Genomic DNA, 27,420 nt, shown 5'->3' with positions numbered 1-27,420 from the left:
TACCTGGATACCTTTGCAGAAAAATGGGCATGGGCGAGTTGTAGACTGAGTTCCAACCTTTCACTGGAGATGAATTTTACCTGCAAGATTTTTTCTGCAGCAGAGTAAATAGTTTTTGAGGGAATTATGTGAGTCAGGTTTTGAGGCGTCATCTTATTATCACATCACAGGAAATATAGAAGGCACATTCTGTTTTAATTGGGTCAAAAATCCCAGGTAGTGTTAAAATTGAAATGAAAACAAAACAATACTTTGGTTGATGAATGCATTTTCCTTGGAAAAACTGAGTCTATTTTCTACTTAAAGAACTGTAAAAACGTATAAAATACAATTACCTCATTGAACAAAATTTTCAGAGGGGAAAAAAAGGACATGTTTTTACATGACATGTTGACATTTCTATCTTAGAACATTGCATTTCTGAAATTTCTATCCTTATGAAATGTTAATCAGTGGGTAAGACTCCATATAATATTGTGTAAATTCACACTGAATGCTGTAGTTTAAGACCATTTTTCATAAAGATCCATTTCCTTTTGGGTAGGTACGGCTAATATTCCCCTATAATTTTCCCCTATAATCCCCCTATAAAGTAAAATATAGATTAATTTACTAAATCCCAATATTTGAGTTTGGAAAAAACCCCAGAGCCTTTGAAATACATTTTTCTGACTTGATATAATTGTACTGTGCATTTGTTTCAGGAAACACTGAATAAATTGTTGGCTATAATTGAAGACTGCCAAGTATAACTAGCATAATACAGTAAAAAAGAACAAAAGAAAAAAAGCTAGCAAACAGAAGTAATAATAGAACAAGATGGTGACAATAAAAAGCTGTGGAATTATATTAAATATATAGATATAGATTAAATATGCTCTATTGGATCTCACATTGACCTCCCAGTTAAATGTAAAATACACAATGTAAAATATGTTGTACAGTTGACACAGAAAGAAATTTACCTTTATTTTGGGTGAAAAATACTAATTAAATGCTTTAAGGAATAGGAAAATATCTAGTTTGAATATTTTTACTATTTGATTATTTTACTCAGCTTTAAGTGAATATAATGTTCCATTAATCTCAGTGACTGGATCAAATCTGCTAGGAATAGGGTTCTGGTTTCAGGCTACATATTAACAAGTCTTATTTAATATAATATTTTACACTTGGTCATGTGATACTTAAAAATGACAGATTTGGATTCACCCACAAAGTTTTTTTGTTCCTTTTTTTTTAAATTTATTTTTCTATCCATCTGCTTTTTTACTTCCTTCTGCTTTACTTCTGCTGTGATTCCAGAAAATTAAATCTCCTTATATCAAAGTAAAAATAAAACTGGGATTGGCCATCTAATCTGTGGGGATACCAAGGCACTCAGCCTTGTTCTACTTGCTGGTTTTGAAAAGATGAAAAATGAGAAGTAAAAGATACCTTACTGAAGAGGAGTAACAGAACAGTCAGAGCCTTAGAAATGAGAAGTAGAGTTTAAGTAAATAGTGATTTGAATTTCTGCGGTAATCAGAAGCTAACTGGAGTCCCTTGCAAGGGACCAAAGTGAGAAGAGTTTGTTCAGCATTTCCTTCATGTTAGGACATGGATTTACCCTTTCTCTTGTTAACAGGAGACCAGAGTTCACACAGTGTCTCTTGCTGGCTTATGCTCTGGACTATTACACCTACACCAAAAACCCCCAAACCAACCAAACCAAAAAACAAGCAAAGATGGCACCTTTCATTCACAGGTATTTCTTGATGTGTAAGAAAGGTGTATGGACCTGTAAACTGCCATATCTAAAGTAAGCAATGAGTCTACAAGATTTTTGTTCATGTAATTCTTTAGGCATAACAAAATCTACCAGAACAGTTTGAGGCTGTTATTTCTCTGAACACCTGTTTCTATCTTTATCTGGATAATCTCCATGACAATGTCCCTCATCGTGTTTACTGCTTGTTTTCTAAGAGAAAAGTGTTAAATGGGGGGCAAATTGAATCAAAACTTATTAAAATAAAATCCACAGAGAAATAACATCACATGTTAAATGTTTGGGTCGGAGTGACTCAACTCCATCACTACCATCCATCTATTTTGGACATAGAGTGGATGTTTTTACAAGTGGTCACCAAGTGGGCTTGAGGAAGAAGGATTTTTAAGGGCCATAGCACCAAAACTGAGGTGCCCACGTGGCATTTAGGCAGTGCTGCAGAGTTTATTTATTAAAGGCCTGATATTTGTTGGGTATCCTAATGTGCAATAATGGAAGTAGACTTGAGGGAATAATTCAAGAGTAGAGAAAAGGTAAACATCTCAAAAGACAGGTTTCTCAAAGTCATGAAATGATAACTTTAGGAATAGTGAAGCTACAGAGTCCAAGTTACAATTCCAGATGGTGAGAGTGTAAAGAAGAAAGATATGTTGAAAGCAAAGGTCCATGTAGGGAATTAGAGCAAAGAAAACCCCATGGGTGGGACAGTGTGCCATTTCCTCAGTGTTTTCAAGTCAAATAGTGAAATTGTGTCATCCTCAGAGAAAGAAAGAAAGAAAGGGTGAAATCTGCAAGGAACTAGACAAAAGGAACTGTTAAAGAAGGGACTGTAAGTTTTCTTAAAATCTGGATGGAAGAACAGGAAGAAGGAGGTGCAATGAGAGGACTGTGGACAGTAAACTGTGGACTCTGAGCATGGATGAAGTAGCAGGGAAAAGGTTTCAGAGAACCAAAGAAAGAGACTGGGGGCAAGAAGGCAAATAGATGGAGGGCTATCGAACTCCTTAAACTACCACTGACCCTACAGACTTTCTTCAGGATTGACATGGGTGTGTCTACTTAGGAAAATAATTAAGGGGGTTTTTTTTGAGAGAACAAGTCTTACTGAGGTAACAATTAACTGGCAACATTACATGCACACAGAGAAGTTTGGTAAGCAAAAATAAATAGCTCCAAATGAAAGGTGTGCAGTGCTCAGCATTAAAACCCTGTAGCAGAAAGCACTGTTACATTTTAAATCAACAACTCGAGACATGTTGTTACTCAAGAACAGTAACCTGTGTGTGTGAGATGTTTGCGCAAACTGCCTGACCCAGTGTGTGCTTCACCTATCACAGGGGGACAGGGAGAGTGCTGGGGTTGCAGGGGAAGGATCTTTGTTTTAGATCAGCCACGGATAAGGGATGAGCAGCTGTGATACAGAGGAATAGAGTGCAACAAATAGCTTGCAGTGGGTTACTTTGTATTTTGATCCTAATGCTCTAATACAGTTAAAGCCAGGCTCGCAGAAAGGAGTTATCACAGAACGCTTGATTTCAACGAGTTCCTTTCAAGTCTCTTTTTGACAAATAGTTGCCACTACTATAAAAAGAAAACAAAAAGCAACAAATTAACTATCCTGCTCTTCAGGTTTTGGTTAATTGGCACAACTCCATAAAACTGAGCAGTGCCTGGAATCAAACTCATGGAGCACATCCTGTTACTCAGACTTAGCCAGTAAAAAACCCTTGCATAATGGATTTTCATTGCAGCAGCTCTGTGCTGGTTGTATCCTACATGTGAAGTATTTTTGCCCAGAAGTTAAAAAGAGCTATTTTTACATGCAATAAAAATATTTTAAAATATCCATTTCCTCACCTTGTATGAGATAAAAAAGTCTTGGAAAATCTACTAAGCATCTTCCTTCAGTGGTTTTCTTTGAAACTTTAGCTTCAAAGTGCACTATTAATGCATCATTCACATTTGTTTTATTAACTTTCTCACCTCAGCTAATATTTGCAGTAAAAAGTCAAGAGTGTGAAGGAAACTACTTAAAGATTTCTTTTCCCATATTAAAGCATGATAGTATTTTCTCCTTTAACAAAATTTCTAATGACAATTATTACAGATTGCAAACTCATTCTTTTTATTACTACACCATTACTAGAATGGTGAATTGTTGATGGATTTTCATGAATGCAGGGGTGAGATAATAATTTCCTTTTTTGAGTGTACAAGACTGTGAATAAGGGATTAAATCAAAAGTATTATTAATTGATTGAAAACCATGCATACTACCTGCTGCTGAGTCTCATCTCTTGCTGTTAGTGTTTCTCTTAAAAATCTTACCCTCAAAGGAATGAAAAAAATTGAGATATCTTCCACAGAAATGTTTGATAATGTCATTTCCTCTCTCTGTTGCTGTAATATTAAATTGCTGCCATAGACCTGTATCGGTTTCACGAGGACAATTTTATGTAACTAATTGCAAAAAGGAGGATGAAGCTGGCTACATTCAGATTTCAAGATACATTTCTATTTATATCCATAAAAATACAGACACATGTACTATTTAAATTGTAAGGAAGATAGTTTTAATTAAGGGTTGAATTTTTTTAGCATTTTGATGTTTGAACAGTTAAGTAAATGAAAAGTTTGCCTTGACATAGAAAGTATTTTTTTGTGGTTGCAGATACAAATTTTTACTGTGTGCAAGCTGAAAAATTTGGTTTTGCCAGTTTTTTGATGCCGTCTTAGTTTTGTTTCAATCAAAGCATCACTTATGGAAGGGAGACACTAAAAAGAATTTGAGCATAAGATACAGTTCTGATCTCTAAGATTATTTATACATCCTTAATCCTTTATTTTATAGCTTGTTTTTAACTCAGCTTATGCTATTTCTGTTTCATTAAAGCAGAGAATAATTTACAGTGACACTGGTAACACCTGGTATCTATAAATCTGTTAGTTATGTTAACATCCAATTACATCACCTAGTGAATATAGGTAAGCCTGGAAAAACATCACTGAGTTTAACTCAGATTCACTGATATGAAAGGGAGCTTCTAACTAAAAAATCCCTGTGGAACCTGTGCTCTGTCATGTAGTTTCCCGGTGTCAGATATCATAAAGAATCTACAAGACAATACTGCACATACACAGTTCTGCAGAGTTCTTGAAAATATTTATTGGTTTGTTCCTACTAAACTGATGAGAATCCCCATCAGAAAATGATCTTATACCTGTCAATTTTAAGTACTCTGTACTTGTTAGAATCATATTTCAGAAAGTGCAGGACCATATTGCAAAAGTTAGATTTTACCAGCACAGTGCATGGCAAACACCTTCAGCAAGTGTGCTTACTGTGCTTTTAAAAGAGTTCTGAGTGCTTCAGAACTTGCAAAACTTCAAATAGAAGTGTTACCCATGACAGTCATCCTTAAAACACACTAATCCTTTTCATGAAAGCTATAAGAAAAAAATACTTATTTCCTTTTTTATTGCAGTAAAGTAAGATCTTATAATAGCAGTTCACTTTAGCAGTTCAGGTGCTTCATTTTTAAGCACCCATCTATACCCTATATAATAAGCTGTCAGGTCTGAAATCTAACAGGATTTCACATATATTGAATTGGCAAATCCCAATAAAAAAACCTCCATATTCCTTTCCTATTTTGAGGCTTTCTTTGTAGGAAAAATATGAGATGTCCTTTTCTAAAATGACAGATTTAAATAAATGTAAGTATTTTTCTTCAGATTGGCTCTGTTTGTACACTTAATACCTTTTCTTGATTCCAACATCAATAAATAGTAAACATAAGCATTTACAGCTCTTGGCATGCATGTAGTGAGAAATCCAGCTCATACTTTCATTTGTGAAATGATTATTTCTGCCAAATCTGGTTTTTTAACATGAAAGAAAGACAATTTGTCGCTTTGAGGGTGCAAGATAATACTGTTACTATAGTAAAGTGTGGCTATGGGGTTAGAATGACATTGTAGATAGTGATGGAAAAATGCAGGAAAAATTAGTTAAGTAGCCACAGCACAGAGATTGGTCCCAATCTTTTACAGCCACCAGCTGTGTTCTGCATTAGTGTCCTTGACAGGAATTAGGATTTTCCTTCTATACTTTGTATTACATTAAAGTATACTTCTCAAATTGCATCTTAACTGAATTATATCAATGCAGTGAGGACTTGGGGTACTTCAAGATGATTGTTGCAGTTTGAAAGATTTGAAGTTATTTCAGTGACATCACTTTTCTTTGGGTTTAAACTAGTGATGGCCACTACCAATGGTAGTGAGTTTTAACACACCACTCTGTTTTCAGGACAATAATAGAACTTCAGTAGTTTTTGCTACAGGTGCATCATGTATATGTGCATTTTCAACACAGCTGAAGTAAGAGTCAGTAAACATAAGACCTGTTCTTTTAACATCCAAAAGCAGCTTTTCATGGAATATTCAATACCAGCTACATGCACTGAAAAATTCTGAAGCTATTAACTGAATACAAAAACAAAATCTTTACATTCATCAATGAATGTCTCATCATTTCTCTCCCATTTTAATCCTTCAGCTTGACTTCCTTCTGGTTAGGGTGGACTGTCTTTTACAGGAAGATAAACATGAAGCAAATTGTTGAAACTACATTTTCAAGTTACATTATAAGTACTGAATAAACCCAAATGTATTCTGTAGGCCAGGTGATCTGCATGTATAAATACTATAACCCTGACCTGTGTGGTGGGCCATTTTGTCAAAACCATTTGCTTGCAATCAAATTTCAAATATCCTGCAACAGAGTAATCAAGTTTTATATAAGTGTATCCCAAGAATTTCATTCCCTCACTTGAAATATCCTTAATAACCTGTACCAATTTAGTCCAGGAAAATCTTGTTCAAGCCCTTTACCACTGCTGCTACAAAATGTTCTCAATATTTCAATGGGGGGTCAAAATTTATTTTTTGTAGGTTCCCCAAAACCTCCTTTTCTAGGCTACACTTCATAGTGGGAAAATACAGAAAAGAGCAAATACTTGAGTTAAAACATTAACCATTTAAAGATTGTAAGGAACATTCAAGTAGAATGAGGGTTCTCCTTAGAAATAAAAAGTAGTCTTGGGAAAGATCAGTATCTAGAGATTTATCTCCTTGCCAAGGGCTCCTTCAGCCAGCCATACTTAACTTTACTTAGCAAATAGCAAACTTCAGCAAACAAAGTGAAATATTCTCTGGTAGCCAGAGTATCAGGTGAGTGCATTGATTACAGACGTGTGATAATGTATTTCTGCAAGTGTAGAAGGCCACTACAGTTTTTACTAAAGTTTAAAGAAGTCAGGGGATAGAGAAGGAGCCACAGAAGTGGCATTAGCAGCATTTGCAATCCATTTTGCCATGGAAACTGCTGCACTGTGGAATCCCAGTTTCCTGTGAGCCCAGGTTTCTAAGAAAAGCCAAGTGGACAGCTGTTAGAAGGCCACCAGAGCAATTCATAGTGCTGGTGATAGGAGGGTGAATAGCTCCCACAGCCACTTCCCTCTTTATCATTAAATCATGGCCCACTGTTAACATGTTGCTTTTTCATGGTAAGTGATTACTGAGATTTTCTTACCAGAATGCTGATAGATTAATTCAGAATGTGTTAAACCCAACAAACACATCATGCATCTTTTCAATAACATCCCTTACTTCAGTAGCTTGTGCCACTTTGTTTAACTCTTGAAATATATCCTTGAAGATTAAGTATGTACACTTAGCATGTGGCAGCTGCCAAATCATGGGAGATGTTTCCCACTAAAACTGTCACTGCATTAATGACAGTAAGTACCTTGGAAAATAGATTCTTGAAAATAAGGTTGTGTTTGTGCTTCCTTTGAATAGGAAGTAGTGTAAATTACCCATGCTGTAAGAAACACTAGAATAAAACACACCAAAGGCAATGACTAGTTAAAATTAACTGACTTCACTGAGTGGTCACAGAGCCTTCTTTTTATGACCCTGTCCTACAAAGTGATATGTCTAAACTTCTGGTAATAGGCAAGCATGAAAAGTCACATTGCCCGAGATGTCACCCATTCTAAGCCCATAAGTAAAAAACCCATCAATTCCATAAGTGCATGGAAAGATCTGGTATAGACAACTTTTTGAGAGACACTACAGGTAACAGTATATCGTACAAAAATTGTTTCAGCAAAAGGCTTCACATGCAAGAAGGGAAAAACTAAAGTCAGGATTCTGCTAGAAGAATATGACTACCTATAAAACCAAGTAGTTGGAGTTATGTGATGAAAGACTGCTGAGAAGAAATGCTGAAATAAAGTTCAAGCATGCTTATGAACAGAAAAGTACATGCAGCTGTGCAAAACATGATGAGCTACAGAGAAAGGGAGATGTAGGGAATTAACTTACTCATGTGGTGTTACTTTATTCTTGAGCAATAATAGCCCTTCCCCAGCTGAGCTCTGAGTGCTCAGGAAGACACAGATGTGCTGGGGTAGAGATTCATTGCTCGGGGACAACTGGCTTGGGGAGGGAGAGTCAGTAATTTGGGTAGAGCAGGGACTTAGTGAGAATGAGAGTAATGCTGCTCTCATCTTCCAGCAAGCACTGCAGCTCCTCAACTCTGAACAGCCCGAGGTTTTCTACAGAACTGGAACACACCTTCCTCCCTGGCCAGTCCCTGCAACAGTTCTCTCTTCTAGTCTGTGTAACTATTGCATGAGCGGTACTCAGGTGAACTGAGGGACAGAAGGATGAAATATATCTAGGCACCTCTGAGGGAATGGAGGAAAGATGCCCTTGTTGCTTTAATATAATCAGGAGGAGAGTTATTTTCTGTACAATATTGTGTGAGTGCAACATAATTTTGCTTTCAGCTCTCACTGTTTCATGGTGACAAAACCAAGTTCAGAGAGGGTTGTTTTGTTTGGTACACAAGTGATGATAGGGGAGTACAAACAAATGGACTGAAACATGAACATTCAACAGAAATATGAAGAAGACAGAAAAAAGAAGGATCAGTAGAACGTCACTTTTACAGGAAAGGAGTTAAACTGAGATGGGAGGCTAACCTGGACATCAAGGAAATCTTCCCTACTAACATGCAAATAAGAGAACGGTCATCCAATGAAAATCCCAAAAGCATAGAGCCTTCATATTTTCCAGTGTACACTGTTTGAGTAATATGAAAATAATTCTGCATGTCAAGGGGATAAATGAAAGGTCTTCTGCTTGGTGGTGGTGTTGGGGGTTTTTGTTTATTTGGTTTGAGCTTTTTTTTAAACTTTCAACATTAGTCATTCAAGGCCAAGTGAGCTTTTGGCTGTACACTCACTATAAGTCCCTTCTATTTTATATCAAGAATAGATGATTAGAGAAACAAACTATTATGAAATACTGATTTATTATCTTTCATAGCCAATCCTAATATTTTCTTTTTTTATTATTTCAGGGTGCAAGTTGAATTCTATATGAATGAAAATACATTTAAAGAGAGACTAAAGCTCTTCTTCATCAAAAACCAAAGATCAAGTAAGCAGTTGGATTAATTTCTGTTAAGCATATTTATGATACTTTTAAGTAAAATCAAATTCAGTTGAAGGCCACAGTGAAGTTAGTAATTTTCTTCTGAGTTAAAATATTTAAATTTGAAAATAATGTGCTCGTGCAGGATCAAAGAATCAGTGATGTCACAAACTGTTAAAAAAATCATAGTTTTATTTCTGTGTCGTGATCAAGTTGACTACTTTGAAAAGATCTGCCAGCAATGCTCATTGATAAGTCGTGACCTTGTGACTAGGAAAGGAAAGACACTTAGTATGGTAAAGGAAAAAAGCTGCAAAAGTACTCAGCTTTTTGAAGTCTTAAGTATTCCTAAAATTTCAAACTTTATCTGACTGAAAAAAAATAAAATTTGGAAATGAGACTACTGGGGAGGTGGTACTTCAGAAATGTAGTCCCGGTCATTAGCCTATAGTCTAACTTAACTTCTAGTCTCAACAATATAGTCTAACCTAAATCTATCTTCATTGAGATATGTGCTTAATGTCATTGGCCTCATGGAAGAAAATAAGGTGGAGGAATTAAGATATTCATCTTTTTAAATGCATCCATGCAGCTGGTCCAAGTGGGTGGAAACATGGAATATTATCCAATCTTGGTTAGAACAGTGGAGCTCATAGGTCAGAAGATCAGTAACTGACCACAATTTTCTTCTGTGTAGCAGGACTGAAGTTACCTCTCTTTGCCTTTCACATGTAAAAACTAAAATTACAATAGCTTTATACATAAAGCTTTTAGACTACAGAGAATACATTTTTCCTTTGTGCAGTTAAAATTGTTTCATGGTTTTGTGCCTGGAAAAAGACAGAAAAAAATAAAAGAAATTTGATGTCCCAGTCTGAAAATATCCAGACAAACAAAACTGGGGAGACTAGATCAAGCTTTCAAAAATAAGACATAGCAAAAAATCTTCTATCTGTAAAAGCTAGCAATAAATAAATACTAGCTTTATATCACAGAACTTGATAATTTTATTGGCTAAGCTTCTTTTATTTTCCAAGTGTAGGAAGAAAAATATTCCTCTAAAAGGAAAGAAAAAAAAATAAAAGGCATCACGAGTAACAAGAAAAATCCCCAAGCCATGGTCAGTATTAGTAAGTGCAAACACTCCTTCTGCTTATGCAGATCTTGGTTCTTGTCCAAATACTCAGAACCAGAATCTCCCTAAGGAAAGCCTCCAAAGAGCTGCTGCTGACACTGTAACCTGCCTCTCAGTACAGTTATGTGTATTCAGTCAGTCCTGCACTGAAACAGGAGGAGTCTCTTGCCCAGAGGTATCAGGGAGCTGATAAAGAAAGATAAGAGATTTTAGACATTGTTCAGGGAGAGCACTAAAAACCTTCCTTCACATATTAAAGATGGACTTGCTGTCATTGAGAAAAAAATTGTCAGTAGAATGTTTTGGATAGTGTAACTAAGTCAAACCTGTTCACCAAACAGTTTTTGATAATACCACATGGTTTTGCCAACCAGAGCAATCAGGGCTAGAATTTATAAGCATTTTCTACAGGATAGTGTCCTGATCTAAATCACATATGGGCCAGTAACTTGAAACATCAACTGTATTATTAATTATTATCCTTGTGTAAACTGATAAAACAAGCCTTAATCTATGTCTCATGTCAATCTAGTTTCCACTCAATTTTCTGCAAGCAAATGTCTAATCAAATTCAAACAATTTATAAAAAAATATCATACAAAGGTGTCACTCAGCACCCTCACAAAAAAAAAAAGAGAGAAAGAGAAAGTGATATAGTCATACAGGCATGACTTGCTTGTAACTTGCCAGGACCACACACTGGATTATCACAGCCACCAATAAGTCTCAAAGGGAAAAGATAAGTGAAGTTTCAAGTCAATGAATAAAGGATAACTATCACTAGGATATGAGCTATTAAGAGCATATTTTGGTCCAGCTCCTAAAGCCAGCTGCCACTGAAATAATTTTGCTGAAAATCAGCAATGTATTAGTGACTTATGGGAAAGGAATAATGGGAGATAATTCTAAAATCCTCACCTGGAATCTGTCACTCTGTTTAGACCAACTCTCTAAATATGACATTTAATCTACAAAAATGCTTGCAAGGAGAGCATGAAGAAATTATAATAAAAGTGAAAGTCACAGTCAGAAGTGGTAAAACATAGTGTATCACTCTATACTTAAAAATGCTTGCAAAAATAGCAAATGCTTGTTTAAACTGAGAAGGAAATGTTAAGATTTGACATAGTTATATTTAGTTCACAAAACAAGCAGCTTTTTAAATGTTATTATCAATTCTTCTTTTAAATAAGACAAGAGTATGTAACAACCTTATTACATAAAACAGTGAAATTGCATTCCCATTAAACAATATATAACTGCATAACAGTGCATGAAGTCTGGAGCTGAACACAAGTTTCAGGCACCACTCATATTCAAAACATAGAGATATTCTGTGCCAATGACCCTGCTACTTAAGCAATCTGGCTCTGAATGGAGGAAAAGAAATTAAGTCAAGCAGACAATGTTGATCCATTGACAGCATGTGAAAAACAGAACAGAAATAGATAGGAAGCAAACAAATATGAAATGCTTCCTTTGTACCAGAATAATGATTGAAAACCTGTTTCAAATGCCTTCTGTAGTGTTTGTGCACTTCCTTCCCCCATTTGAAATCCTACATCTCCATGATAGTGGAACACACGCATTGCTTCCAACTCACATGAGAATCCTCAGCTATGAGGCTGCAGATTCTTTCTACCAGAGTAAAAACCCCATTTTTTAGGCCTGCATTAATTACCCAAACTTTAGCAAGGGTGGCTGCATATGTCACTAATGGCTGAGGCACACAGAGCAAGGAGAGGTGACCCAGGACAGACTTGAAGCTTGTTTTTCCTATTTATATTTTAGTAACTGACCCAATCACCTACGCTACAGAACCTGTACTTTGCCTTGCTTTATAACAGTCCCAGCCACAAAATGCACTCTCTACTGAAACCCTTAGATGAAAAAACATGGCTGGTTTGAAAACCCTGCCTCCCATTCTGCAGGAAACAGCCATTCCTATGGAGATATCCAAAGCCTGAGTTCCAGAGCTATCAGAACTCAGATTTGAGAGTTAAGGATTTGAGGCAGCAGGCTGAACCGTCAGGCTGCTGTATTGATGTAGCTTTTAATCAGAAAAGAACCATTTTCTCTTGCCATTTAAACCAACATATAATTTCAAAGGATGATTAGAAACCAGGCCATTATCAATGCAGAAAACAAGTGTTTCACACCAAGAATAACATTAACAGAGCTAAAAAACAGGAGAAAAACAACAGACTTCTGTACTTGCTCAAGAAAGTTAGACAATACAAAATTAGTAGGGTTTTTTTGTTAGTTTAGGTTTAGGGGCTTTTTTAAACATTACCTGCTTTCCTAGTTGTAACAGCCTGGCAACCAATAGGGCAATCATTCATATTCCAGCAGACTTCTACAAAAGGCTTAGGACAAACAAATAATTCATGTTTTCTTCAGCAACAGCTCAAAAAAAGCTGCAAATGAGGGTCATATCAATAGCCAAGTCAAATAACAGGATAACACTTCCATGCTTCCTTCTGGCCTTCCCCTCTTCAGGCACGTTGGGGAATAAATAATCAGTGGCTAATTACTCTTGATAGGGGAGCAGGAATCCTTAGCTTAATGTTCTCAAGCCCAATTGCCAGTAACAGCTGTGGGACTTCTCATGGGATTTTAACCCTTAGTTCACAAAACAAGGTGCTGTTAAAGTCCATCCGGTTCTTATGTGATAACTGCAACTTCACAGTTAAAGTAATAAGCAGTTTTATGTAATAAACCTACAGATTTTGCTCAGAAATTGCATGGTAAAATATTTAAGAATCCATCTCCTATTTTTCTGTGTTTTTAGTAGATGGAGTTTTAATGGGAAAGGAACTGAACTAGGAGACATAAAAACTGATTTATCAGTTTTATCTGATTTTGAAGATTTTGAACTTAGGACTGAGTAAAGTTAAAAAGAAAAAAAAGTAATATTACCATAAAATGATTGTGATTCTCTCCTTAGAAGGGAATGTATGCACACAGCTTTGGGTATGCATTATTTGGGTAGTTGCTAAACTGCAGAAGTATTTACATTGAGTTCAACAGACCTGCTGAAGGATTTGCAACACAACAATAAAGCACAATGTCCTTGCTGTGACTGGGGCAAGGGATGTCACATCTGGGTAAGACTCAGAGAATTCTGCTTTAGATAGAAGGGCTCAGCCACACAGAACTGGCCTCTCAGTTTGCAAGACTAAAAAAGAAATATTGCTTAAGTGACCTCCAATCACCTAACATTAGTCAACTAACAGTTTTAAATTGATTAGTAAATGAATGCTTACCTCTAAGAGTCAGATGAAAATATTCACACTAGCAAAAAAGTCTGCTGAATTCAATAGCAGTACTAAAAATTTAAACCTTAATCCTCTAATGACTGCAAAATCACATAAAAATACAAAAAAGTTCCATTTCAGTAGATAACGGCTCCAGCTGGCAGTGAAATAAATTACCTGTGTGATAGTAGTAGGTGTCCATGTGGATCCATTTGATGGAATCCTGTCTGTGCATTAAACCTATGTTTGTGGGAAATAGTGTAATATTCTGTGATAGTATTTGTGGCCTATCTATTCAGCTAGAATATTTACATGGTCTCTAGTACAAGCTGTTGATTCAGTTCAGTTGTGCATTCAGCATGTCCTGATTCTTGAATGCATAGTTATTCAACTTCAGCATTAAATAACTCCAGTTTAAAATTTTATAAGTTGGAATAGAGTTATATATTCTGTATGTGCAGCTACTGCATGAAGACTTTTTTAGATATTAATATTTAAATGCTTGCCACTGCATACCCCCTGGCTATGGCTGAAAGTTTGTCTTTTAATGTTGCTGTATCCTGTTTCTCAAAAAGCATTACATAGTTCTGGTTCCCCTCCCAAGAAAGCAAACTTTTCAAACTACCACAGACCCAAAGAATGGCATCAGTGAAGGATAAACAGCATAGAATAGCTTTCAAACAAGTGACTGCATAGTCCTTTACATTTACATTGGTTCCTTTTATTTTTACCTTGAAGGTCAGTAAAATTTTAAAACCCCTGAACTTATTTTCTTCTTTTCATATTTTCTCTCTTCTCTCTTCTCTTCTCTTCTCTTCTCTTCTCTTCTCTTCTCTTCTCTTCTCTTCTCTTCTCTTCTCTTCTCTTCTCTTCTCTTCTCTTCTCTTCTCTTCTCTCTAGGTCTGAGAATACGATTATTCAATTTCTCTCTCAAGCTCCTAAGCTGTTTCCTATACATAGTTCGTGTGCTCCTGGATGATCCTACACAAGGACTTGGATGGTAATGTTTGGGTTTTTTTTTTCTCTTTTCTGCTCTCAAAGCATTATTTAAGCTATAAGAAATAAATTATTAAATACATGAAGGATTTGTTTTATGTCTTCCAGATATTTTGAAAGAATTGCAAGGCTGCTCTTACATTGTGAATGGAAATAAGAACTAAAATAACAGCATTATTTTTTCCCTTTACCCCTAAAATAATCCCGTCTCTCTCCTTAGATACTGTGCATCAGATGTAATTGTGCAAACATATATTTGAGATGTATTATTACATGACATTTCTATGTAAAATTGCAAATGTCTGATTCCCAGTTTATGCAACAATTCTTTTTGGATTTTGCTTAAATTACTTAAAACCCCAGATCCCAGAAATGGACAGACAAATACGTGAAATTGAGCTTTCATGCAGATGATATTGATGATCATTTTATAGCCTTCTGCTTTCTCTGAACACTTCAGAAGAGTGAGACCAAAGGTACTCACAATAATTTAGGGATATAATGAATGATATAGCACACCCAGAATTGCCAGTATGGTATTCTCTATCACCCTTTTTTTTAATGTGTTACACAATTAATCAACAAATGTAGAAGAAATTGAAATTTATTTAATCCTGTATTTCTGTTGTATTTATATCCTGGGAATATTGAATCTCCTCAATTTTTAATGCTAATAAGCATCACATTTTATTAACGTACTTCCTTTCATTTGATTTGATTCTTTTGTCCTTAAATGCTGAAAGAAACAAAGCACATAAGAAAATATTCAGTTTAGGATGATAGAACCAGCAGCCTTCACACAATTTTACATAGAGTTTTATTTCTAATTTTAATATTTGGATATCAGTTATATCTAGTAAGGGTAACACCAAAAAAATCTAATGCAGGAGAAATACTCTACTTTGCAAGAATGAAATCCAAAAGAAAGAGAAGTTAAGAATATTTGCTTTATTCAGCAGTGCATGAGAGAAGGATATGCGAATAGGAAGTACAGAAGATACATTTGAGAATTTTTTTGATCAAAATTTATTGTGAGAAATTGTAAGTTCTGAAAAAGGGCCATGAAGGAATTTCCTTGAAAAACAAGACCTGTAAAAAACTACTTTTGACTCTACAGGTACCTTAGAATGTCTCTTCAATCAGAGGAAACAAACAGTAAAGTTTCCACTTTAAGAAGTTGTGGAGAAAAAGAAATCCATCCTTAGATGTTTAGGCATTTTAGCAACTCAGGGATTTAACATTTTCCATCTAATCATGGCTTCTGGCATGCTGCAATTCCTTCATTATGCAGCCTCTGGTGAGCCCAGATGAAGATATTGTACTGCATGGTTCTGTCTGGGTGTGCAGGACAGGTTAGAATATCAGACCTTGTGCCAAATATACTTTTGTATTTCTGTGCCAAGATGCATATTCATATACATCTGCAGACTGCTGAATGCCTCACACTCCTCCTGGCATGTCCTTCGATCCAAGTGTTTTACAATTCACCAGAGAGTGTATTTATATTTTCTATACATGTTATTCCCTTACATGGTGTTGTGGTCCATCTAAGAGAGTAGTTGGTGTGTTCTGTCTCTGAATAACATTTGTCTGCCTGAGAAGATTCAGGTAAGTCCTTCTGCCTGCTTACTAAGGCCCTAATCTTAGAAGCTGTGTCAGACAAACAAATGCCATCCCATTAGGGCCCTAGAGATCCTGAGGGCTTGATACCAAAACTCCTGCTTGAGTGCATTCTTAAAGATGTGGTGATGTGAAAGAAAAAATAATTTCTAGGTACTGTGTCATAACCCGATGAAAGAAACTATTCAGCATGCTGAGAGTGTGGCCACAGAAAATGTTTTCACCTGGTTGGTTTTAAAGTGACAAATCTGGGAGGAATTCTTTTCATCAGATTTATTTCCTGTTTTTCACAAATGCCTGCACAAGTTGGTGTCTTTCATTTACTCTTTCAGGCACAGTGGGTGTACAGCAAAGAGTTCAGGACATAAAGCATCCTTATTAATGGGTACAGTTTAGCACTGTCCCACTCAGAGCTGGTCCATGTACAGTTGTTGCTGATCTGTGGGCTGCAGATCCCTTTATTTTCTGCTGACCTTGCTTGCTAAGTATGAGCAAGGACATTTGTCATCATTTACAAATGATATATTCCCACATCCTTATGTGACCATGTAAGAGGAAGATTTGTGCCAGCAATTAAAGGCAAGATAACATCATGTGTATAATGCCAATGTATATTTTTACTTGGGTATCACCAGTTCTGTACTTGAAATCCTGCTGCTTGCATCTCCAGCCCTCCTCACATCCTCAGAAGAGGTTAGCAAGTGTAGTTTGCTGCAGTCTTTCCTGTTGAGAACATGCTCTTTGTATCACAGCCTATCCATAGGATAGGATTTCTAGGGTCTCTTGATCTTCAGTATATATTGTGTACTTAGTTCATCTTTACAAAGTATCATTTCAGTTGTCCTGTTCTTAAATTTGAAAAGAAATCTTAAAAAAATGTAACCTGGAATGCTTCACACTCCTTTATCTACAGATATGGAACACATAGAGCAGTACTTTCTAAAAGTTACTTTACTTTTAAAAATGTCTGTATTGATTGCCTTGGGTTTCAAACTATTGCATGCATTTCTTAGACCAATTAATGATGTAATTAATATCCCTTTCCTCCCATATGTTTTTATGACTGTGTTCCCATATACATTTGCTAATGGAAATGGACTTTGCATGGATGTATGGCAACTATCAGTAAGGAATTAAACCGGAGTTGTTCCAATCAAAACTACACACCTGGAACAATTGATTGGTGAGTTCCTAAGTTAAAACTGCAACCCAAAAGTCCACAGAATGGTGGGAAGGGACACAGGAAGACAAATCCATTTCCATCTGGAATGGTGGCATTTTAAAATATAGTAGGGATGTTTCTATAAATCTCTAGCCATTACTTATATTTCTGAATGTTCAAACTGCATTTAATATTTTAATTATTTCTCTTGATTGCAAAGTGAACTGCTGGGCTGCATGCTGGTGTGAGATCTGGGTTCCATCAATGCTGATACCTTGCAGAAATAAAAAAGAATGCCCTTAACTTAAAACAACCAGTTCTGAGTAGCAGTAAATGATTAACAGGAATTTATTGTGCCATTGAGAATGTCCCATTCCAGTGGTGCTGTATCAAGTGCCTATTAGCATTGATTGGATTATTCCAAGATATGAGAGCCCCTAAGAGTTAGATACCATTTATATCATTGTATAGATAGCAAATTGTTCAGTTTTCCACAGGATTGTCAGTTTTCCACAGGAACCTAATGATTTGCTGTGGATTAGAAATACAAGACATGTCAATACTCAGTAGGTAACTACTGATTTAAAGTTTTTATTACTGAGAATTTTTTTTTTCAATAAGTCTGCTCTAATTTCCATTCACATGTACAACTTTTTTTTTTCTGTCTGAAACACCAGATTATGATTAATTTCATATTTATTTCCTTACTGTAATGAACAGGTCTCCCATTATTTGGGTGAATCGAAGCTTACCTTTATGGGGATTACAGGTAATATGTAAATGACAAAGTCAATTATTTCCACATAACAACTGCAGATGATACTGATTTATAAAATTGTAGCAGTGTTAAAGGATACTTGGAAATGTTGCTGACTTGTCAGCAAGGAAATCTTGAACACCAAGTACAGCAAAAGCATAAAGATCAGCTGATCTGTACTGATTCTCTCTGTGAAATGTAGTTTTTCACTAAGAAAAAACTTACTACTTAAGCTTCCAGATAGATTATACCATTATATTCTCTCACCATGACTGGTGCAATGCCAATGCAATGATTGTACCACAATGTAATACACAATTTGCTAAGGGAAGAAGCCCTTGAAAATACTGTAGAATATTCACAGTTTGAATAATTTTGACCTAGTGTTCAGATTATTAAATTTAATTTAAAAATACTGAGATATTTATTTGTCTATGCATGCAGTCCTTTTCTAATATGTCTATTTGGTAAGGGTAGGAATTTATTTGAAAATAAAGCCTGAGTTTATCTAAAACTAATAATATATCAGCTTTGGAGAAACTGATATATTTTGACTGCCTATTTTAAATCTTTCCCAAATCATAGCATCTTTTTTTACTTCTAGATAAAGACACTGTGAACCCTTCAGAGTTTTCAGCTGTAGGGAGCATTAATTTAAAATTTAAAATTTAAAATCCTGAGGCTTGACCTCAGGCTCCAGCCTGGTAGAAGCCATCTTGATGGAATATCCCCATGATACACATTAAAATACAAATACTTTCTGTGCAAAGAACATCAGTGAATTCTTAATATCTATAAAGTAAAATAAGTATAAGGTATTTTGTTTTACTATTTTGATATTTGACTATTTAAATATTTTAAACTATTTAATACACCCACTAACTACATAATCTAATTGGAGGCTGGTAAATTGAGCTCTGCAGCATTTAAATCTTAAAATCAATAATTATTCATCTGTATAATTTTTTTTCTGCTTTGAACTTTCTGCATTATACACAGTAAGAAAAACAGTTGCTATTCCACACATTCACAACATCTTCACAAGAAAGTAAAGAGCTGACTGAGTTTGCTTATTTACAGTTTCTTTCTCTCTCTCTCTCTCTCTGTCATGTGGGAAGATTTTGGTACTGCTTAGGAATAAATGAAACTCGGAAAAATAACAATATCTAAGCTTCAAGCAAAATGCTCTTAGCTGAGAGAGTTTCAGAGGTTTCATGGAAGAGCTGTTTTATATAATCTTTTATTTTCATTGTAATGTTAATATCTATTCTCTAGAAGCTGGTATTAATACACATTTTTTTCACTTCACTTAAGGTGTCTGTGGCTGTAATAAGTCTCTTTGAAACTCTGTTGCTAAGTTATCTAAGTTACAAGGTAAGTATTCTTTGTTACTTTTAGGCAGAATTAATTAAAAGATAATGAGTTAAATATTTCAATCTAAAGTTTATGTACCTGTGCCCATGCTGGTGTACAAAGCAGTGAGTTGAGAAAAAAACACTTTTCGAGGATGGCATAAAACACACAGGCAGACCTGTTTCCCAAATTTATGAGCAAACTGTTATATCTAAAGAGTGGAAGTCAGTAATTAAATGCTCATTGTTTTCCATTGTAATTTGAAAACACATTCTCAGAGATGACCTTGATTTTTTGACACTGATTTTAAGTTGTGCAGTTTTATTTGTCTGTACATAATGTATTGGACACAATTGTCATCTATTTAAAAGCTGTATCTACTCAATACATATAATTCAAGGTTTAGTCCTCTAAAACTGTGCCCAGAAAAACTAGGCCAAGACAGTACTTAAAAAAAATCAGATATTTACATACTTATGTTCATCTGTTTGATGCTATTGGAATATCATTTCAAAATGTCTTGAAGTCATTTGATGTGAATACAATGTATTTTTGTATTTGCATTCTCCTTTAAAAGTTAATTTTTTAAATATAATTATTCAGTTTTCTTCATTCCATTTTGTTCCGCTATACTCTGCATTTTTAGTATCTCTAGGAGAAAAACACTAAAAGCATTTGAAATCATTTACCAAAGAAAATATGAAAATATTTCGTTTCTGAAGCTGAAAATATCTTGGGGGATAATTTTTTTTTTGTATTATACTTTGTATTACTGACACTCAGTAGCTATCAGAGCCACTGCTGAATTTAGAGACATGTATTTCAGTGTGCTTACCGAGTGATTATGGCATGAATGTTTTCCTTAGTGCCCAATAATGCTAAGAGGCTTGCAGTTGTCCGCTGTCTAAAAATTATTCTTCTCAATCCTTGGAGCATATATTATTTAAAGGTTGGGGTTATAAGTGCAAATCAATTATGAGCAGAAATAGTCCAAAATTTATATCCTGGTGTCTAAACAGTAAAGGGCAATCACAGTTTGTGCTGTTCCTGAGTTTATTGGGCAGCATTTTATCCTCATCCATTCTGCTTGTAATTTGTTTCAGTTTCAGTGGGTACAAAAGATAAATTCTTGGCAAATCTGCTTTCATGAGAAGTTACTCATCAGTGTGTGATGGATGGGAAGCTCCACTGATTTGCTGCATACACCTGCCATAGAAGTTGAGGCAATTTTGTGATTCCACTCCCCTTAAAAGAAAGAACTAAGGGATTAATCTGAGGAACAACAAAATTTGTCAGTCACATCAATCCACTTGATGCAAACACCTCCTTTCCTCTGGTCCTGTTTTCCTAGTTTTATTTACACCATTCTCTTGAAGCTAAGCATGGTATTATTTCACCCACCGTAAGGCTTTTCTGCACAGCCAAGGTGACCAAAGGTGCCTTGGTTCATGTAAATCTGTGGCAGGTTACTTATTTTATGGAAACATTTTCAAAGCTTTCACCATTTAGGTAACTAACTTCTACAAGTAAGGGAATTAGCAAGCGAGAAAACAAGAAAAAGATGATTGTGTTTGCATTGGAGTGCACATTACTAGGATTTCACAAATAACCTGTAAAATGAATAAACCAGTCATTTGAGAGAATACTCTGAGATTGACCTTTCTGATACCTGGTCCATGACATATGAGAAATGATTCAACATGCAGAATAGTGAGGGCAGAGTAGCATATCATGCTACTGTGATACAGTGAATTTGCATTTTTTATAGCTTTTAAATGGAGAGGAATGCAAAGGATGTAGCACTGTGTTGTGATGCTGATCACTTGGATCCAGCAATGGAAGGTTTACAATCTGCATTCTCACAGCCTGAAGTATTACAGGAAGGTTTGTGCTTGGCCAGAATTCTGAAAGATGTCTATGTCAAAAACCTCCATTGTCAAAAGGTACCAGAGACATCTGGCAATGCTGCTTATGCCTGGTGCTCAGGTACTCTCAGGGCTTTGAGCAGCATCATACATTCTCACTGCAAAAGGCAGTTTTGCAGAACTCATGATGCATTTATGCATTTCCATGTGGAAGCCAGAATCCTACAGCTGCACACATCCCTAATTACCTGGAGCCCATCCATACTGGCACTTTGCCTGCACAGTTAAATTATGTGACATTTTTTCTCTGTAATGCAGAGGAGGAAACTCCTAATGTTAAAAATGAGGAAATTTGTGAAATCACAAAATGGTTCAGTTTGAAAAATCAGATTTGATTTTGATTTTACTCTTCATATAAAACCCTCTCAGTTTGCAGCCTCATGATTTCACTTGTATGTCTGACTCCAAACAATTGCAATTATGTGCAAGACAATAATCCATGTCCCTGAGGTATAGAGGCTTCCAGATGCGGAGAGTTAAAAATAGAGAAAGAATTATATATGATATAGAGGTTGTATTTAATTTTAAGTGGCTGTATCAGGTGGTTATTTTTTCAGGGAAGATGAACATGTTATTGCAACTGAAAATATAACGCTCTACTGTAAATTCTTGTAATACTACCATGGTATGTGCTACACTATTATTGCATTACCTATGATGGAGTCCTGCTACACAGCATTAGTAAAGCTGTGAGTCACTGAAGTTCAACTACCTTCCTTTTCTAATACGTGGATTTTCATCTCAACATTTAATCAGTCACAGCCACTGCGCAGATTTGGAAAAAAAGTAGAATTATCCCCATCCTGTTGCTGGCAGTAAGCAAATTAAAAGATCAATGCCACTCCACTGAAATATGTGGGAAGACCTCTCATTTCATGGAAGCAAGATCAAGTTCCAAAAAGCCCTGAAGTGTTCAGAACAACACTGTTCTGAAGTGTTGGTGGCAGAAACAGAGAACTTGATATTGTAGTCCTAATTCAAATATTAGACACTTGATTTGTTCCTTACTTCCCTCGCCAAAACAGACGGGAAAGAAAAAATACAAAGTAAAGATAAATGCAAAGGATGAAAGGAAGGAGATTTAAAAGTACATATCTTTTACTTGGGAAGTACATTATGATAACCTGTAGGAAAAAGGATCCACAGTGATTCCATATTCACATTTTCCACACGTGTTTAAATCTGAGATGAATGATATTCCTGAATTTCAGGTGTGGGAGAGACTCCCTGTGTTTCATTGGGTCATCACATGTATTTCTCTTCAAAAATTTGTTTGTAAGCTGACTGACATTGTGGGTTTTTTTTCCTTTTCTTTGAAGGGAAATATCTGGGAACAAATTCTGAGAATACCCTTTCTCCTGGAAATAATTAATGCTGTCCCTTTCATCATCACGGTAAACATACTTGAATTAATACATTTGCACATTGCACTTCTATAGCTGCACAAATATTCTTACTTTTTAAAAATAAAATTTATTCTAATGGGGATGATGAGTTTGTGCCTATGGGAACAGAAATTTGCCAACAAGAAAAAGATAATTTGCTGCTGGAGTAAAGCCATACAAATAACTTTTCACTTCTTCTTCCATGGGCACAATCAAAACCAAAACCCTCTAACTCCAACTACAGCACAAGCAATAAAATAAACCAGATGGTTGTAGAAATGTAAGAATCACTCATGTCTGCAGTGAAAACTGACTGTGTTCCTATTTTATCTAATTATCTTGCATGTGGTTAATCACAAAGGAAGACAAAAATGTTATTTAAAGCCAAATCCCACACTAGAAACACATTAATAGTAAGTATTTTCCCCAAGTTTTTCATTGCTGCTTGAATAGTAAAGCTCTATTCCTCATCAGAAAAGCTCCTAATGAATTTGTTAATTCTTCTTGCAGATTTTCTGGCCAGTCCTAAGAAACCTGTTTATTCCTGTATTTTTAAATTGCTGGCTGGCAAAGCATGCTTTAGAAAATATGATTGTAAGTATGCAAAGGAAATAAATATTCTAGAGTTGTGAGTTTTTTTGGATATTGTCTTTAGTGGGATTTTGGCAGTACAGTCTAACCGTAATAGGAAGCTAACCAGATCTGTATTTAGATTATCCAAATGGTCAAGCATTACTAAACTGCTTTCTGCATCAAAATGAGAAGAAAGTAAGACATGAAATGAAATCTCAATTAGTATAAATTATTACTGTGCCAATACAGGAAATGGCAGTGGATGGTTCTTTTGCTACTCTGCCATTCATACACAATTGCAGGGAACTCAACTGTTAGGCCATAATTGGGCCTTGCAGCCTGTAATTTGTAAGCTAGACATGAGCAGACCTCAAGGCAGCTTGCAATAGGATCAGAATTGTGCTGGGATGAACAAAGAACTACTTAAATAATCACAGAATCACAGCTGGCCCTTCTGCACCTTCTGTATTATCAGAAAATGCATAAGTGCATTTGGGTGACTGCATTGCTATCGGGGTACTGCATATTTCCTCTACAGCACCAGATCCTGACTTATTGGTTCAAAGCCAAAAATAACACCTATTTTCCATTACTACAGAATGATCTTCACCGAGCCATCCAACGCACACAGTCTGCAATGTTTAACCAAGTCCTCATTTTAATATCTACCTTACTATGTCTCATCTTCACTTGGTAAGTGGCCAAATCCCCTCTGTTTTTATTATACATGTTGGCTTGCCTGGTGGAAAGCATGCAGTGAAATAAGAAGGGTGAAACACTTCAGTGAAAGTGTTAACTACCACCTGTACTGCTGGGGTGTGGATGCACTGGGTTTGGAAACAGAATGTGCGTACATGGGAAAAGGAATCCTTCTCACTCTAAGGAAGGAAATACAGATGATGCAAAAACACAGGGGGAGCTTTACATATATACCAACCTCAGCAGAGAAGTCACTTACATGTGAAGAGTACCAACAGAAGTAAATTGACCCACACCAAGGTCACCTTCCTCTGTCTGCTGGGACAGAGAAGAGTGTGCAATGTCTCAGCCATAAGACTTTGACTGAGTCAGGTTCCCCTAAGGATTACAGGGCATAGCTGTTAATAATCCAGATTACAGACAGTGCAGAATGCATTAATCTAGAGTACTGATGGCACTGGATGGTAGGTTCAAACAACCAAAATGTATTACTCTGAAGAACGTTTTGCTGCGAGAAAAACTTCACATCCACAGGAAACGCCACTCCATTGCCCCATGTTTACATTGTGCCAGAGAGATATGGTGTTAGCCAGGGCTGGAGGCACATGAAGCAGACTATATGATTAGTCTGGCTATCCAGTAGCTCTGTAGCTTACTTAACATACAGAACTTTCTGATCAGTAATGCCTGAGAATTGAGAATCATACTCAGGGGGAATACAGGGCTGTGTACGGTGTGATACAAGCTGGTGTACTAGAGGACAGTGAAGAGAGAAGATGGTTCTGTGTGGAAAGGCTAAATCACCTGTATTTGTTTTGCCAGACAAGATGCCTTTAGGTCAGCACATTGATAAAGTTTGGTGTGTCATTTTGGAGACAGTAATTAGATTTTCTCCTACTTTATTTCTCTAGCTTGCTTTTCTGATAGTCACTGTTATGTGCTGCCTTACCCTTTTGGTAATAAGTGTAACATAGCACATGGCTTTTTAGAGGAGAAGTTTGCTCTAGCCAGGCTAAATGAATGGTCCAATTTTACCCTCTGTCTTAGGGCTACACACATGCTTAATAACAAATGCTGCCTGTTCTAGACAGTAATGAATTTTTGTGATATTTAATCTCCTGTTGAACATGATGTAATTTTATATGCATAAGAACTTGGACATTTTTAATTTTGCTTTTTAGTTTTTTAAAGTACAAGGTGCTATTGAGTAAATATTCCTTCACCTCTTTTACCTCTGTACTTCAATATTTTACTGAAATGCTGCACAGCAGCAAAATGCTGCTCACCAGCAGGCACTGTGGTAACTGACAGTAAAACATGCAGGAAGTGGCAAGCTCACCTGTAATTATGGCTGGGCTCAACAGCTGCAGATACTGCTTCATTATAGTGCATTATTTACTGACCTAGGACTGACCCTGCTAGACTTGAAAATAAGCTAAATGAAATGAAGACACCCAATAAACAGTAACTAAGGAAACTTTTTGGCTGAGAATAGTAGTTCAAACATCTGCAGCTTCTCTAAGACTGGAGTTATGTTCAAGTGATTGTTACTCTTGTCTATGTGAACACACATAATGGCATTTTTACACATTTTTTTCTTTATACTACTGGTTATATATTTAAAAGACCCAAAAGAACCTCTATAAACAGTCCAACTCAATTAACTTAAGAGTCTTTGATTATGTTATATCTATGGCGAATTTGAGAGGAGTGCTTAATTTTATAGACATCATTAGAGCTGATATGAGTTCCTTCCTGCTGAAGGAGGACCCAAGTCCACTGCTGGAATCTGTGCACCTAAGGGTGCCTTTCACCAGACTGATCTTTCATGTTTTCTGCAAAGGCAGGCAGTACCCAGGTCAGTATCCTCAAACACGTCTGGGAGCCAGCACTGGCACAACACACAAAACTTTTCAACCATCACCAGTCTGTTCTCATGAGCATGCTTTGGTTCCATTTAGAAACACTGCCCTGCTCCATGTAGTGCCATGGCTTCAGTAAAGCAAAATGACTAAGCCTGGATTAGTACAGTGCCTTCAGTAGCAGAGCACTTTCCCCTCAGAGGATGAGGGACATGCTCATGGTGTGCTTTTGGCACCACTGGTACCTGCCCTCATCGAGCCTCCCTGCTGACACTCAGGGCCTGGGTGGATTCAACTGAAACCCCACAGCCCCCATAGCTCCTGCTTGCCAGGCTTGTGCCATCTGCTGCAAGAGCAACATCAGCACTTGTGAAGCCAATATAGCTTTAAAACACAGGGTTTTCTGTTCAAAGCCACCTTTTTTTGGCAGACACATAGACAGAGATGGAATGGAGCTTTTTATGGGAATTACATGATAAGATGGTATGAAGCCCAGAAAGATTCCTCATTGGCTTTGTTCCTGTCTGCATATAATAAGAATTTTCAAAATAACTTTACCATAACTAGCAGGAAACCCACAGAAAATGATTTTCACCTCATGCATCATTTGTAAAGCCATCATTTACATCTCTTAAAAGTAGTGGTTACAAAGATAGGCACGTGCCAGCTTACGTCTTACAACTCAGGTGGAAGCTTTCCAATGAAAACTAAAAAAAATAAGTTATCTGAGGTTACAACTGATTGGCTAATCTCACAGTTTTTAGATACCATTTTTCAGGCTGTCCTTTGCACTTAGAGTACAGTAGAAAAAGACTTTTTCTGTGTTTTTGTACAGAGCTGACAATTTTCAATGTTATTATGGAACAAACAGTAATCACAACAAAATTTATGCTCTACCCCACTCTTTGGTGATAATTGTTTATGGATGTGGGGGTGGAACTCATTTGCAGGTCAGTAAATCTATAAGACCATTTTCAGGTATCTGTAATTTATAGATTACATACAAGGGGTTTTTTTCTGTCTTATTTCCTGATTTCAAAGATAGATTAGGCTGTCCAATGATTTTCTTTCTTTAAACATCTCAGTGGCCTTGTAGCCAGAGCAATTTTACATCTACTAAAATATGTGTGCTCCAATATGACAGACTGTTCAGCAGTTACTATTGAGAGTGTTCTACTGAGAGTTACAGACCTAGTCATAATATGTGTTGTGTCATTAAGCTAATGGATGTTTGCACTTGTTTGTCAAATGGAATACTAATTATTTCTGTAAACTGTACAAGAAGACAAATAACAGTGAATGAGTATTTCAGGCATCTTTCTGTGACACAGTGAATCATCTATTAAGAGTTATTTTGAATTTTAAAGCAGTGTTAGTCATATATCACCAGTGTAGAGTGATTAGCTTGTGAAGGAAGTG

General features: G+C 36.2%; 1 protein-coding gene across 6 annotated transcripts in view; it reads left to right on the top strand.

Moving 5' to 3' along the window:
• Positions 1–27,420, top strand: part of KCNT2 (potassium sodium-activated channel subfamily T member 2) — a 115,370-nt gene that overhangs the window by 18,808 nt on the left and 69,142 nt on the right. For all 6 annotated transcript variants that reach the window (XM_077182073.1, XM_054638578.2, XM_077182071.1 and 3 more), the window contains exons 2-9: positions 9,204–9,283; positions 14,570–14,669; positions 17,412–17,468; positions 18,168–18,216; positions 19,519–19,578; positions 22,802–22,876; positions 23,378–23,461; positions 24,039–24,133. In XM_077182073.1, the coding sequence (XP_077038188.1) occupies positions 9,204–9,283; positions 14,570–14,669; positions 17,412–17,468; positions 18,168–18,216; positions 19,519–19,578; positions 22,802–22,876; positions 23,378–23,461; positions 24,039–24,133 (600 nt within the window). The remainder of the gene's footprint in view (positions 1–9,203; positions 9,284–14,569; positions 14,670–17,411; positions 17,469–18,167; positions 18,217–19,518; positions 19,579–22,801; positions 22,877–23,377; positions 23,462–24,038; positions 24,134–27,420) is intronic.

Source organism: Agelaius phoeniceus, chromosome 8 (assembly GCF_051311805.1).
Source record: "Agelaius phoeniceus isolate bAgePho1 chromosome 8, bAgePho1.hap1, whole genome shotgun sequence".
NCBI lineage: Eukaryota > Metazoa > Chordata > Aves > Passeriformes > Icteridae > Agelaius > Agelaius phoeniceus.
The sequence above is the reverse complement of the archived record's forward strand: the minus strand, read 5'-3'. Positions and strand labels throughout refer to the sequence as shown.